Here is a 15,104-nt window from a genome sequence, read left to right as displayed (position 1 = left end):
ACCAGGGTTTACACATCTAAAAATTACTTTGTCGCAACATATCTGTAACCTTCACTTTGTTTTGTCTGAATTTCTGCTATTACTGTTTAACCTGCATGCTTTCAAGGTCAATCTCAAGTTCAAGTCTACAATCAGGAAAAAAAAAAAAGTCAAATACATAGCACTGGCCCTGACATCTTTATCAAAATATTTGTAAAATGTGATCTTTCAAGAAAATAAAGGGGGATTGTGCACTCTTGTATCTGTGTATCCAAGATTTTCTTTGGTGGGGGAAAGTAAGGGTACAAAACTATTTTGTATTCCTTTTGATGCTTTTCAATAATTTTTGACTAAATTCACCAAAAGTACAAGTAATGAAGACACCAAGCACAGCCATTCATAATCAGAATAATAAACTTAAAACCATGAATTCTAACCCAAGAACTTAGGTTATTTCTCTATACAATAATGCTATGAAAAAAGTGTAAGTGCCTGAAGGGGGAGGGATAGCTCAGTGGTTTGAGCATTGGCCTGCTAAACCCAGGGTTGCGAGTTCAATCTTTGAGGGGGCCACTTAGGGATCTGGGGCAAAATCAGTACTTGGTCCTGCTAGTGAAGGCAGGGGGCTGGACTCAATGACCTTTCAGGATCCCTTCCTGTTCTATGAGATAAGTATATCTCCATATATTATTATTTTATTATTATTAACCTAGCTACATTGCTCAGAGCTGTGAAAAATTTCACACGCTGTGTGTAGTTAGGTTGACCTAACCCCCACTGTAGACGTAGACAGGTCAAAGGATGAATTCTTCCATCAACCTAGGTACCATCTCTTGAGAGGGTGGATTTACTACAGTGACAGAAAACCCCTTTCCATCGCTGTAGTGTTACACTACAATGCTACTGCAGTTGTACCGTAGACACACCCTGAGTCTGCAACCTCTTGAAAATAAATCAAGAAATAAAGTCACCAAAATATATTGTTATGAGCTGGATAAAACCTTGTTATGGGATGAGTTAACACTTCTTTAAACTGGTGTCTGAATGAGTCCCTCATTTAAGCCAGCTGTAAGAAACAGTTAAAAGGCCGCACCTAAAACAAAGTCTAATAAAGTCTGCCCAGACACTGGCCCCAGGTGGACGGAAGGTTTGCCTCGGTATTGTGATCATGGGTAAGTGAAAGGCAGACAGCACACACAGAAACTGAGAACAGACTGAGGCTATGTCTATGCTATCACTTATGTTGATCAGGGGTGTGAATAAGCCACCCACTGAGCGCCATAAGTTACACCAACCTAAGCCTGGTGTGAACAGCACTATGTCAGCGGGAGAGCTTCTCCTGCTGACACTTGTTGGGGGTGGATTAATTAAGTCGGCGGGAGAGCTCTCTCCTGTTGGCTTAGAGTGGCTCCACTAGAGATCTTACAACAGCGCAGCTGCATCGGTACAGCTGTGCCGCTGTAAGCTCTCTAGGGTAGCTACAGACTGAGTGAGTGACACAGACAGGCTGAAGAAGCAGATGAAAGCGAGTGGCTCACCCTGGAAGACACGTGGGGAGGTTTTTGGGTTGGGTGCAGCAGTGCCGTATTATTGCAGGGCGGCAAATTTGCAGGGGCGGAAGCTCCCCTCCGCGCCCCGCCCCCCTGCTCCAGCTCACCTCCGCCTCCTCTGCAAGCGCGCCGCCGCGTCCTGTTTCTCTCCCCTCCCAGCGCTTGCGCCGCGAAACAGCTGTTTCGCGGGACAGGGAGGGAGGGAGGGAGGGGGAAATGCCGCGCGCTGGGGGAAGAGGCGGGGGCGGGGATTTGGGGAAGGGATCCAATAGGGGAAGGGAGGGGGCGGAGTTGGGGCGGGGACTTTGGGGAGGGGGTTGGAAAAGGGCAGAGTCGGGGCAGGGCCAGGGCGGCAATTATTTCCCGGCCTAGGGGCGGCAAAATTATTAATCTGCCACTGGGGTGCAGACTGAAAAGACTGCTGTTAGCAAAAGAAGCTGTTTCCTGCTATTTGATTGCCTACGTGTTCAGAAAGACAGAACTTTGTACATTCGTTGTAAATAACCAAAATTGCATCAAAGAAACACTTGACTTTCACCAATTTGTACTCCCACCTGAACACTCACCAGCTCCCAAACTTTGACTAGCCACTTGGGTCAAAAAGGGGCAACAATACCGACTTCATTTTTATGCATGACACAATTTAGCAGGACATGGAATGGTTGCTGCTGCAGACCATTTATCAGCCAACCCTGGGCTTTACTGAGAATTATATTTTGAGCCTGGATGACAATCATGCTGAGTTCTAAACACACTGAGTCAGATTCTCAGCTGATGTAAATTGTCATAGCTCCATTAAAGTCAACTGGCAACCTTTTTCTCTGAGAGCTTGTCGTCTTCACAGCAACACAACTCGAGTTTGTACACCCAAAAAACTGCATCTGAGCTAGCCTACCTCAAGCGAGAGCAACCACACTACCAAAAAAACTATGGAGTTACACAGAGTGATTTGATTAGCAGTACAGAGTAATTGGGTTAACAGAGTGATTGGATTAGCTGCTAAAGACTTGTAACTCAAGCTGTTACATCCCCACAGCATTAGGAGCTTGAGCTTCAGCATCACTTGAGTTTCAAACTATCCCATCCCTCCCCGGCCCAAACAGGCTTGAGCATAAAACACCATTTAAGGCTAATGTCTACACCACAAAGTTAAGTCGCTGTAATTAAACAGCTGTTGCATGTCCACACTATGCTCCTTGTGTGGGCGGAGTATATTCACAGTAGCAGCTCTTGCATTGACACAGAAAGCAGTGCACTGTGGGTAGCTATCCCACTGTGCATCTGGCCGCAGGGTGTTTTGGAAAGGGTTTGCAATGCCTCATGGGGGCAGGTTCAATGTCACATGATGCAAGTTTCTCAATCCCATCATTCCATGGGCATCCTACTAGGTTTCCAGCTGCTTTTCAACTGCCCTGGTCACCTGTGAGCCAGCCATGTGTGGCAGAAAGCATGGATCCTCTACTGCTCTTCAGTATTGTACTGGCATTATAAACACAAGGCTATAAGAGAAGCTCAAGGGGGGGAGCTATTCACCAACACTCTGAACCCAGCCTCCTCCTTGTAGAAGCGGCATGTCTGCGGCTCCGCATCAGAGGTGACTATTTGCCTCCCTTGCCTTCTGGTATGCCTGCCGCAACTCTCTGAACTGCTGTACGTCCCTATCGTAGCCCTTCTCCTCCATGCCTCGAGCATTCTGAGGCTGGAGCGGAGCTGCACCTGCACAGCCTCCTATCCCCACAGATCCAGGAGATCCACCACCTCCCGGGTACTCAAGGCAGGGTACTGCGTGGAGCCAGCATGCTCAGCTGGGCACTTGCTACGTGAGATCTCCACCCTGAGCAAACAGGAAGAGCAAGTTCAAAACTTCCCCGGGCTTTAACTGGTGAGGGGTGTTCACTTGTATACCAGGCTGCAGGGCAGGGGAGTTCAAAATGGTAACCAGAACTGTCATGGTGGGCATTGTGGGATACCTCCTGGAGGCCACTTAGGGCGATGTAAGCAACGCAGTGTTTACACTGACACTGCGTCACTCTAACTACGTTGCCCTAAGCTCTATTCCTCTCATCAAGGTGGTTTTATTATGTCAGCGTAGCAGGCGAGTTAAAGCGGCCAGAGGAGCATTGCAGTGTGTACACCTCTAGTTAGGTCGACATAAGCTGCTTTATGTTGACAAAACTATGTAGTGTAGACATGGCCTAACTCAAGCTAGAGATTTGTGAGTGTGGATGGGAGTCTAGGGGTAACACTGAAATTATAACTTGAGTTAATTGTGCTTGAAGACACACCCTTAGTCTTTAAGTCTGAAACTGCATCTTGAGGGGGCATCTCCCTTCTTTCACCTCATAATTTTTAAACGGTGTAAAGCACAATCAAACAAAAATATCAGCTTAAAACGTGCCAGATTCTCCACCACATCTGAGCACTGCTCAGTGCATGGGAGCAGGAAATCTATACCAGTCCCAGTGTGAATTAGAACAACCTAGCACTACAGTAATTTACACTTAAGGCCTTTTGAGCCTTTATGCCAATGGAGGATCAATGTGGCTGTGAGGAATCCTGCCACATGCTCTTTCTGCGCCTCTTCATCCCTCTCTATGCTGGGGATGGGAAGGGTGGTTGGCACAAAAGCCAGCTCTGCCTGCTTTATACCAGCAGAGTTCACTGCTGGCCATTCATGGCCACAATCTGGCCCTGAGCTTCCAGTGTCAGTAACAATGATTAGTATGAAGGGATGAAAGCCCTGGGGCTCAACAATTTGGCTGCTGCAAGAAATCATAAAGTAGAAAATAAATATTTACAGTCTATCCCCATTCTTGTAGTACACCTGGGAGACAACATGTTATTTGATGTCCTCATCACATCGTCTTTGTTCCCGTCTCACCATAGGCTGTAGTTCTGTACCATCTTCATTGTTTTGGGGGGTCTTTTGCTTTCTGTTTTTCTCCCACTCTGTTAGCTTGGTGCTGTGATTCACAAAACTCTACAAAGCAGAAATAAAGGACAAGGTCATCCAGAAATTTAAACTGTTATATAAATCAACAACCTGGTGAAACACTGAAAAGGAGGACAATTAGCATGGAGCGTTAAACCCTTAAACTAACTAGTTCCCAAGTGGATGACACTGGAAACTGGCTATGTCTAGTGGGATGATTACAGCTGTTGAGGAGAGGGCAGTCTCTCTACAACCTCCCTTACTGGAAAGCTTCATTTCCCTCTGGCCCCAAGGGCATGGCAAGTTGCACAGGGAGTTAAGGCCAGAGTTGGAGAGTCTGGCAGTAGGGATTAGGAAAGAACGTAGACAGCAGTGCAGTGCAGACAGGGAGTGGCTATAAATTGCCTTCTTGAGGCAAAAATTAAAGTTAGACACATTCTGGCATTTGGCAAATAGTTTGTGGTTGACAGAAGGAGAAGTCTCTCATGTGAAGAAGGAAAAGTTTGGAGGGCAAGACTCCAAAAGGTTCCACACTCAGGACTGTATCACTATTCATGACAGAACGTAAACACATGCATAGCCTTAAGCATGTGGTTAAATGCTGTCCTGAATCGGAGTGAAAAACCAAATAACTGTCTTCTTTTGGCCAAAGGGTTAAATTCATTTATAGGAAGTTTGGGTGTTTAAAAAAAAAAAAAAAACTGAATTCTGTGAACATTACAAGGAAAGTAACAACTACTATTTCAAATCAGATATTATGGCATTTTTTCTGACGAAATCCATCAAGAGCATCCATCCTGTATGGGTTATTCTGGCTGCTAAATTTATTTTTCATGGACCAGTAACACTGTCTTTGTCACATAGCATGTGAGGAAAAATGCAGACCTGGCCAGAAAGCAGCATGAAAGGAAAGAACATCTGCCTCTTTAACCTTCCTCTCCATATGAAAGAAAAGGTGTATGTACATTTAAACATTCCACATGCCTTTGTAACTAAAGTACCTTTTACCATCACTAACTACTGAACATTTATTTAAACTAAAACTGTCTTCCTAATTCTTCGAATGATTCTCCATCATGTAACATCAAGAGTCTGGCACAGGAATTCCCATGGTACAGATAACAAACAACCCAGTGGAAAGAGACTGATTAAGTTTGCCAGACAAGCATGAGGCTTGTTCAAAATTGTAGTGTCTTCAGGGCTTACCATAGCTACCTGAACAACTGCTGAAAACTAGAGGAAACATTTCTGGATGCAAGTTAAGATACATTACCTCTACATTTCTAGTTTTAGGTCTTCATGATGTAGATGGGGACTCTACATACTGAGTCACCTATTAATTTGTTAAGCAACAATAATGTATTTAACCTATGAAAAACACAAACGAAGATGGTCTTTATCCAGAGAGGCTGGGTCTAAAAGACTAAAGCAGATGCACTGGGAGACCCAATGGGAGGTGTTAACTTTATTATATAATTTGTATCCTTTAGTCCACATCTTCTAAGGAGCTGAAGAAGGCATTTATTGTGGGTTAGTTTTTATGGGTGTGGGGGAGGAGGGGAGAGCGAATCTTAGGCACTAGAACACCACTTGATCAATACACTATTAAAACGTATTACCGAATTTATCTGCCTGCTAATGTGTCTACATTACTGTCACAAGAGTTTACCAGTAATTCTTGATCCATGAAGTATGGCCTCTCTGGAGATCCATCATTTGTTTCCATATCAATAGCAAAACAAAAGAACAGGGCATCCATGACCACTTCGAAAACCGACAAAAAGCTGTGGGCTACCAAGCAGGCAAAAAGTGCAACTAGCAACAGAGGAACTACCCATACGTGGAACTCACGATGGTAGTTAAATGCCATTAACCCTCCAAAAACTGTGAAACATACAACAAACACCTGTATAAAGGGGAAAAAAGGAAGCAGCTATATTACAATATGTACCAAAGCTATGGCAAATATTTTATTGGCTAATCTTTTAAAGACAATGTATTTCATAAAGGGGAGAGAAGGCTTGAGATCAATCAATTTGAAACCATCTAGCTGTTCACACAGGACACATGTGGATACACAGATTTATTATCATTGTTATTCTTGTCCTCCCATCCATATGTTTGTTATACCCACTTGTCATGCCTTGTCTTAAATTAGACTAAGTTCTAGGGGCATTAACTCTCTCTTACTATGCGTTTGTACAGCATTTAGTGCAATGAGGCCTCTGGGTGCTTCTGTAATACTAATGAAGTAAATATAATAAGCAGTGAACTAAGTTCCTCCAACAAAAATGCAAGAACCTGATTCTCCTCTCACCAAGCCCATTTTACATCAGTGTAACTCCATGACTTCAACACAGTCATACTCCTGATTTACTTAGTGTATGTGAAAAGAGAATCAGTCCCTAATCTTTGTCTTCATTACTACAGGACTGGGCCTATAGTTAGTCTATAATTAGGACTTGATGCATGGACTTTGTAAATTACAGTCTCTTACCTTTCCTAGAAAAATGATGAAGTCTCCAAAGCAATTAATGAATGCTATATTAGCAGAATTCTTTGCTAAAATAAAGAGAGCATCCTTTGCTGAGGTACAAAAATTTGTCCCATTGATGGCCGTTGTGGTGTATACATGCTGAAATGAGAGAATAAAAAGGTAATGTGACTGCAAAAAAAGGTAGAAATATTTTAATCTGGAATTTACTATGGGAAAAGGAAAGCCTTAAAATATCTTTGGAAATACTGATGTTGTGCTTGCACATACAGGAGTTATTTTGCATAGTCTTGTAGTTTAATTTCAAGCAAGTATAATAACTATGCCTGTAACTTCAAACTGATTTTTCACATAACTTCTGCGCTGGGTAAAAAAGGACAAAAGTAAAATTTGTATTTCTGAAACTACCTCTTTCCAATTTCTTTTGGAACGATGCAGAGCCACACCTTTGGTAATGAATAAATAATATGACATGTAAACTACAATGAAACTCGTATCTGGACATATGCCATGCTGGCCACCTTTTCTATGTATATGCCAGCTAGAGTGTTGTGTTTGGTAAATTGTACAAATGAAACAAAAAGTAACACTTGTTATTAAACTTTTCACATTTAAAAATCAATGATTAAACAAGTTTTATATGTGATCCTTTCACTTACTATTGAGCCTTTGAATTTTCATGGACCCGTAACTATAAAAAAACTGATTCACAGAAAGACAAATGAATAATAAAAGAGTGGCAGGGAGTGTCGGGACTAGATCAGTTGGTCTTATGTGGGGAAAACATATGTTGATTTCAGTGGAAATTGCGGGCACTCAGGATTTTCAAGTAGGTACTGAGAATTTTGCAAGATTTTAGTATTATTTGTCTTCAGGTGGAGTTTTGCAAAGGCAGACTGGAGGATAGCCTTATCATCTACTTCTATAGGATTCTTCTAGCATCTTTTCAAAATAGCTTATATCAACATAATAGATAGAAATCATCAATGAGGAGTTGAATTAGTATCTGAATAAGGAGCAGGAAAAATGTCACTTGATATATAAAACATAGTTATGCTATACTAGTTTTTGAGAAAAGAAGCCAGATTATACAGTATTAAAAACATTAGTTAAGTTTGGCATGCTCACTAAGACTAATAGCATGCAAGAGTTTTTGTGCAAAAGGAATTTGATGGCCCCACCGTTTATTTAGGGATTAGAATACCTTCTGCTTTGCTTGTGAGTGAAAAAAATTCTCAGCGTCTGCTGAAGGAAATATTTCTTTCTGGATTTCTGGTCCAACTTTCCACTTTTTCTTATTATAAATCAAAATACAGAACTGCCCAGCATAGCTTCTATCTACTTTACATATTCCTACGATGCCCAGTTATGTTCCATAACTTGATAACTAACATCTAGGCACCAAGTCCTGGTATAATATAAACAGATATGACTGTACCTTAAAATATTTTAAAAAGGGAATTCATAAAAGCGAATTAAGACTTTTGGTATAAAGGTAGTAGCAGAATATTCATTTTATCTGATGAGACAAGGGAAATAATTTCAGTTCCTAAATCAGTGAAACTACACAGTGGGGACATGTAAGCAATGATGCTCTTTCATTGGGAAATTATTATATAGCATCAAATGTGTTCCAAGTGCTTCCACAGAGCTTAAAATAATTAATGTCAAGACTGATTTCTACAGCACTAGGCAATACATATATAAGACAGCGGAATGGACACAGAATGTAGAATGTTTGCATGAATATCTGCTTGTTCATATTATTTAAAATAAGCAGGTTAGAAAAACAGACTCCTGTACTAGACAGTTTCATTTCTACTCAAGCTGCTCCTTTTCCTTGCCAATACCGTAACAATGTCTGTGCAGGGTATAAAAATATTAGCTAAAGTATCTGTTAATAATAATCATTAGTAATACTATGGGCATAGCATGTCTTCCATCTGAAGATCTCAATGCACTTTACAAACTTTGATGGATTTATTTAACACTCTGTGACACTATTTGCCTTCAGTATCCTAAGCGTAAAGGCTATGTACCTAATCCTGCTCTATTGAAGTGGATGTGAGTTTTGCCATTAACTTCAATGAAAACAGGACTGGACCCTATTTATATAATTGGCACAGTCTCTTCTCTTGAATATTAAAAGAATACCATGCACTTTTGTACAAACACTATTTCCATCCTTCAAAAGACAAAAAAGCACTTGTCAGCTATGTTGGGATGTGAATACCACCTGCATGATGATTTGTGGTACTACAAGCAAACAAAGCAGAAACAGAAGCAGCAGCAGCAGCAGCATTTAGTCAACGCTTTGAAATTTCAAACCATATAAACTTTAACTAAATCACCACAACAACCAGCAAGGCAGACAGGTAAGTAATAATGCAATATTACAGGAGTAAAAAGAGGCACAAAGTGATTGAGTGAGTTGACCAAGGTCACAAAAGCAGTCAGTGACTGAGGCAGGATTAGAACTCAGGAGTTCCTGGCTTTCACAGTGCAAGCTAAATCTCCTAAACCAAGCCATCTCCATGCTTTGAACAAATTTACAGGTACAAGATAAAAATGTATGGTTTAGAGAGCAATTCCATACACTTTAATTACATTTTACTAGTTTATACAAACAATGAAATAACACATTGGCCCCACACATATAAAACCTCAGTCTCACAGTTCAGGTCTCTATGGTCCTAATCCATTAAACCACTTATGTACCTGCCTAATTTTAAGCATATGAACAGGCCTACTGAAATAAACAGGACTACCTGCATGCTTGACATTAAGCACATTACTGGAGGGTTTTGTTGGATGGTTAGCCACTGTGAAGAACTGGGGCTATTATGCCTGTACAATTTAAGAGTTCTGGTTGATATTGTGAAGTTGATTTAGGAAAAACTGCTGTATCACAAGTGTCTATATCAGGGGTCTCCAAACTTTATGAGACGAGGGCCATATTAGATTTTTGAAGGGGCTTCGCAGGCCGAAGCGACTGTGAAAGAAATTAAATATATGCAAATATATGCGAAATCGTTAAAAAAACAACACTATTCTACTGTGTCAGTGTTGCATTAAATTCTAAATCAGGTATAAAAGTTAATCGTTGCAGGTACTGTGAAATCACACAAAATATTTGTCAATACATTAAAAATCATTTCACATTTTTTTTAATTTTATTTCTAAAAACTCACACATTTGTATCATACAAATACTGTTTGGTTCTATTAGTGATGTAGTTAAAATTTAACCATTATGAAATTGTTAATTTCCATCTTCTTTACTCCATTTATTGGAGATGTAATTAAGCATCTGGCTTGTATTTTTACTCCTAAGGCAGGGGTCCGTGCCTGCTCGGCTGCAGCAATGACTCTCCCCTAAGTTGGCTCCCCTTTTGGGGGGGACACTGGCTCCCAGGGGCACTCACCCCTCTGCACAGCTCAGCTCAGCTGCTGCCCCATGTGAGCTGCTGCCGGCGGCCCCTCCCCCTGCCTATTCAGCTGTTTGCTTCTCCCCTGTTGGTTGGAGGGCCGGACAAATGGAAGCCCTGGGCCGGATCCGGCCTACGGGCCGTAGTTTGGAGACCCCTGGTCTATATGTATGTGGATCCACCACTGCTGGGAGGTACACACCAGACTGATACATTGGGGGTGCTTAGGACTCAGTGACCCTAGTCAGGTACAATGAGTGAGCTGCATCTTTACAAAACCAGTTTTGGCTCAATCCCCTGAAGAATGGAAGAACTAAGGAAGGAAGGAGCAGTAGAAAGTTACCTAAAAGGTAGAACAAAGGAAGCCAGCAGGGTTTAAAAAGCAAGCCACACAGGTATATGAGAGCCAGACAGGAGGAAGAAGCAAGAGGGAGGAGAGAGCAAGTTCACCCAGGATGTAGCAGCCTCATGGGGCAAGGTGCCCTGACCACTTTCCTAAGCCCAGATAGCCCCAAGGCCTCTGAAAACCCCTGGGACTCCGACCCCAGCCCAAAAGAATGCCCTGGAGTGATGAGGAAACTGAGACAGAGATGTGAATTTAGTGTTTATTGTTTTGTATGAGCTACACAATAGTGTTTTACATGATCACGTATAAAAGAGAATAAACATGTTAGACGTGCAGATTCTGTGTGCATGTTAACTGCTTCACAAGCGCTGCATTCACCTTAGAGAGTTAAACTATAAACCAGAAACTTAACCCTTGGGGTGGAGTTCTTGGAGAGGGTGTGTTTAACTACAAGGTAGCTTGAGGGGTCACCACTGCACCCAGAGGGATTAGGCAGCTGGACCGCAAGTTCCAGATCACAAGGGGGTGCCAGATGGAAGGTCTGAGCCCTGAAAATGTGCCTAGGGACCCAGAAATGGCTGGACTCCATTCATACACCAGGAGCTTAAAACACACAGGAATCTAGAGCAAAAGAGGCTTGGATTTCCCTCACAACAGTACTAGTGAGTGGCTGAAAAGGGGCACTTGCCAGGATCTGCAACAATCACCAGCAACCAACACAGACAGACAGACAGACAGACAATAAGAACATAAGAACATAAGAAAGGCCGTACTAGGTCAGACCAAAGGTCCATCTAGCCCAGTATCTGTCTACCGACAGTGGCCAATGCCAGGTGCCCCAGAGGGAGTGAACCTAACAGGCAATGATCAAGCGATCTCTCTCCTGCCATCCATCTCCATCCTCTGACGAACAGAGGCTAGGGACCCCATTCTTACCCATCCTGGCTAATAGCCATTTATGGACTTAGCCACCATGAATTTATCCAGTCCCCTTTTAAACATTGTTATAGTCCTAGCCTTCACAACCTCCTCAGGTAAGGAGTTCCACAAGTTGACTGTGCGCTGCGTGAAGAGCTAAATCAGTGTCCCCAAACTGAGTAGTCACAATAGTTACACACCAGAAGAGCTCTCCCCCTTTTTGGACATTCACATTATGCTCAGCCTAACACCTATTTGGAAAGAGCGACCCAAATCCTAAATCACAAGGAGCATTTCCAACATGTTATGAAATCTTAATGTTCCACTGTTTTCTAGTTAGTGGGAGTATTCACCAACTCATTTCCTTTCAGGGAAAGATATATTTGCTGAGTAAGAGAAGGTAAATCAAAGTCAATTTAGAACTTGCTTTCATTTGGAAACAGGCAATATAAATATGTTTTTCAATAGATTTTAAATGTTTCCCTTAGTCACTAGATTCTGTTTAATAAACTAGTGATTTTCCATTAGTGCAGTCCTTCCCAAAGGACTACAGGCAAGCAGTTATGACATCAGAGCTGCACTATAAATCAAAGGGTCTGGGATGCAGTAGATAAGACACAACCTCACTCCTTCACTAAAAAAAGAGTTAATATATCAAAACTACCTTTGTGAAGAACACAGCCCTCTTTGCTTTGAAGCCTGGGAACCAGACATATTTCTCAGTATCAGGACAGATAAATAAGGAATGTGAATGTTTACATATTTTCTAATACCACAGTATGCAAGAAAACTATTTAGAAAAAACATCCTTCTATATTTCACAACACAGAATGTCAAGAGTCTTGGAAAAACTGACCTGCTCGCTTCATGAGAAAAGCACTGTGGCAGAGATCCAGGCCCTAAATTCTCTGTTTGCTGAGAATAATTGCTACTTTGTATAACAGCTGAATGCAGTCCTCCATTGAAGGACTGGCTATAACAAAATGAGCTCAGTGAAAAAGAATTGCCATAGCAACAGAGTCATCTTAAAAAAGAAGCCAAAACCAAGCTGCTCAGATATCCCACTTCAGCTTCTTCTGCCCAGCCTGGTCTGATTTTCTCCTTGCTGCAATAGAGCCGCAGACTCTAGAGGGCTGGCCTGCAATGTGGTGGATCTGAGTTTGAATCCTGAGTGCCATAGAGACATGCTCAGAGAATGAAAGCTAGATAAATAAGACACTATGATGTCACTCTGGCTAGCGTACAAAGCAGTATCAGAGCAGACTCTGGAGGAAGCCATGTCATGCCACCTTTGAATAGAGGGAAGAAACAGAGTAACATGGGGCCTGTGAGAACCGCAACAGGGAGGAAATGCAGGACTCCCTCAGTGCCTTGGAAAATGCCATCTCTTGAAGTCTCAGGAAATTAAAAAGTGCTACTCATCCAAAGGGCTGCATTAAAACACCAGGCCACCAATATTGCGGCCCTCCAACAACTTTCCTGACGTGCCCCACACAGACTCACAGGCCCACCTTTCTCAACTCCTTGATCTTCAACCCTTTCCATCCTTGAATCCTTGCCCCGCTCAAGGGACTACTCATGCCCCTCCACTGTCTTCTTGTTCTTTCCCATGCATGTAATCTAGTCCCTCCCTGGCTATCAAAGACAGACTGGTACTAGCAGCACATTCTCTGTCTCAGCCCCATTCCTCTCCTTCAGCAACTCACTGCTGCATCTGGGTTTCCTCTCAACCATGGGACCTAACCATAAGGATCCTGCCTCTATCGACCCCGTAGCCATAATATATTTCTATATTAATTACTAACAATGTTCTCTGTAGTTAGTGCTACATTGATTTTCATTTGGATGTTCTCTAATAAACCTGCACTGAGCCCCATCTTAGCTCAGGAGTTACCCATCTCAAAAGCGCTGTTTCTGAATTCCTTGGCACCTGCTTCCTTGTTTTAAAAAGAAGTTCCATTTGGCAGACACTAATGGACATTCACAGATCACAGTCAGGTGTATGAACTACACTTGCTATTAACTGAGAGCTTATTATGGGGTCAAAAGTTCAGTTCAACCTGCATCAATGGAATCATAGGCCAGTACAGTATAATTGTTCTCTAATCCCCACATGGTAAACCATACAATAGAATATATAAAACTGAAGGAGTTTTTATTTCCTGTTGAGGCATTTATGAAGGCCCTTAGGGAAAGCAAACAAGCTTTTTTAAAATAATATGATTTAACTGAAACCATTCTTTTAGTTGACTGTGTATTCGAGATGCCTGAAAACTCTAGCCTACCATCTAGTAGCAAATTTGCCAGTAACATTAAAATGCAGTATTTTGGAGAGGATGGGGACGGGAAGAGATATTTGATGGGGTAAGATAGTAAGAATGTTTGGCAGTCTGCAGAAGAAAGTGTATTTACATTAGCGTTTCTCGATTTTGTCTGCATCCACATCACTTTTGCACAAGGTATTTTAATCCCATGACCACAAAGCTCTTGCGAGACTGCCACCCAAAGGTTTAAATTACAGAAGAAAGTGCAACTATTACTTTTATATTTATATACTAAGGCAGTTAAAATAATTACATAATTTTGCTGAATTTCAGTGCCAAAAAATGGTGAGCCATAACACTGGCTATTATCACTAATGGCCGCCACAAGGTTCTATATACCATTGCAGCCTCAACATCACGGTGCTGATTAGAATAAAGAAACCACACGCTTCTCAGCAATTCTTTCAGAAACCTATGTGCTGCACTATGGAAGGGGTGCTTGCCAGCTGGCTGCAGATCAACCCAAACCGGACACAGAAAAGCAAAATTATACTTCTCGTGATGTACTGTAAAATACATTTATTGAAACAAGACTAAGGAAGGAGAGATGTCTTTGAAATACCCAAAGTTAAGGCACTGCCACAACTATTTAAGAGAGGAGACAGAAATTGTGACTACCAAACCAAAAAAAGGGGATTGTTTTTATGGAAGAGAAATTCCAATCCACCAGATTTTACTTGAGATCATTTGGATAGGTTTATCTGGGCCTTACTGAAACCATGAATGCAAGATGATGAAAAATCTATGTCAAGGCTGTATCCCCACTTTGAACTTTAGGGTACAAATGTAGGGGCCTGCATGAGGACTTCTAAGCTTAACTACCAGCTTAGTTCTGGTCCGCTGCCACCATTCCCTACCCTGGGAAGCTTTTAGAAACTTTTCACCAACTCCTGGTGAATACAGATCCAAACCCCCTTGGATCTTAAAACAAGGAGAAATTGACCCTTCCCCCCTCCTTCCTTCCACCAACTCCTGGTGAATACAGATCCAAACCCCCTTGGATCTCAAGACAAGGAGAAATCAATCAGCTATCAGGAACAGTATCCCCGATAATGTCACAGCTAACCTGGTGGCTGAACTCTGTGACTTTGTCCTCACCCACAACTATTTCACATTTGGGGACAATATATACCT

General features: G+C 42.0%; 1 protein-coding gene across 1 annotated transcript in view; it reads right to left on the bottom strand.

Moving 5' to 3' along the window:
* Positions 1-4,368: 4,368 nt before the first annotated feature.
* SLC44A3 (solute carrier family 44 member 3) overlaps positions 4,369-15,104 on the bottom strand; it is a 68,153-nt gene continuing 57,417 nt past the window's right edge. Inside the window, 3 exon segments of the mRNA XM_065409478.1 lie at positions 4,369-4,509; positions 6,131-6,367; positions 6,959-7,096. Of these exon segments, the coding sequence (XP_065265550.1) occupies positions 4,369-4,509; positions 6,131-6,367; positions 6,959-7,096 (516 nt within the window).

This window comes from Emys orbicularis, chromosome 8 (genome assembly GCF_028017835.1).
Source record: "Emys orbicularis isolate rEmyOrb1 chromosome 8, rEmyOrb1.hap1, whole genome shotgun sequence".
In the NCBI taxonomy this organism is placed as follows: Eukaryota; Metazoa; Chordata; order Testudines; family Emydidae; genus Emys; species Emys orbicularis.
Note: the sequence above shows the minus strand (reverse complement) of the source record. Positions and strands in the feature narration are given on the sequence as shown.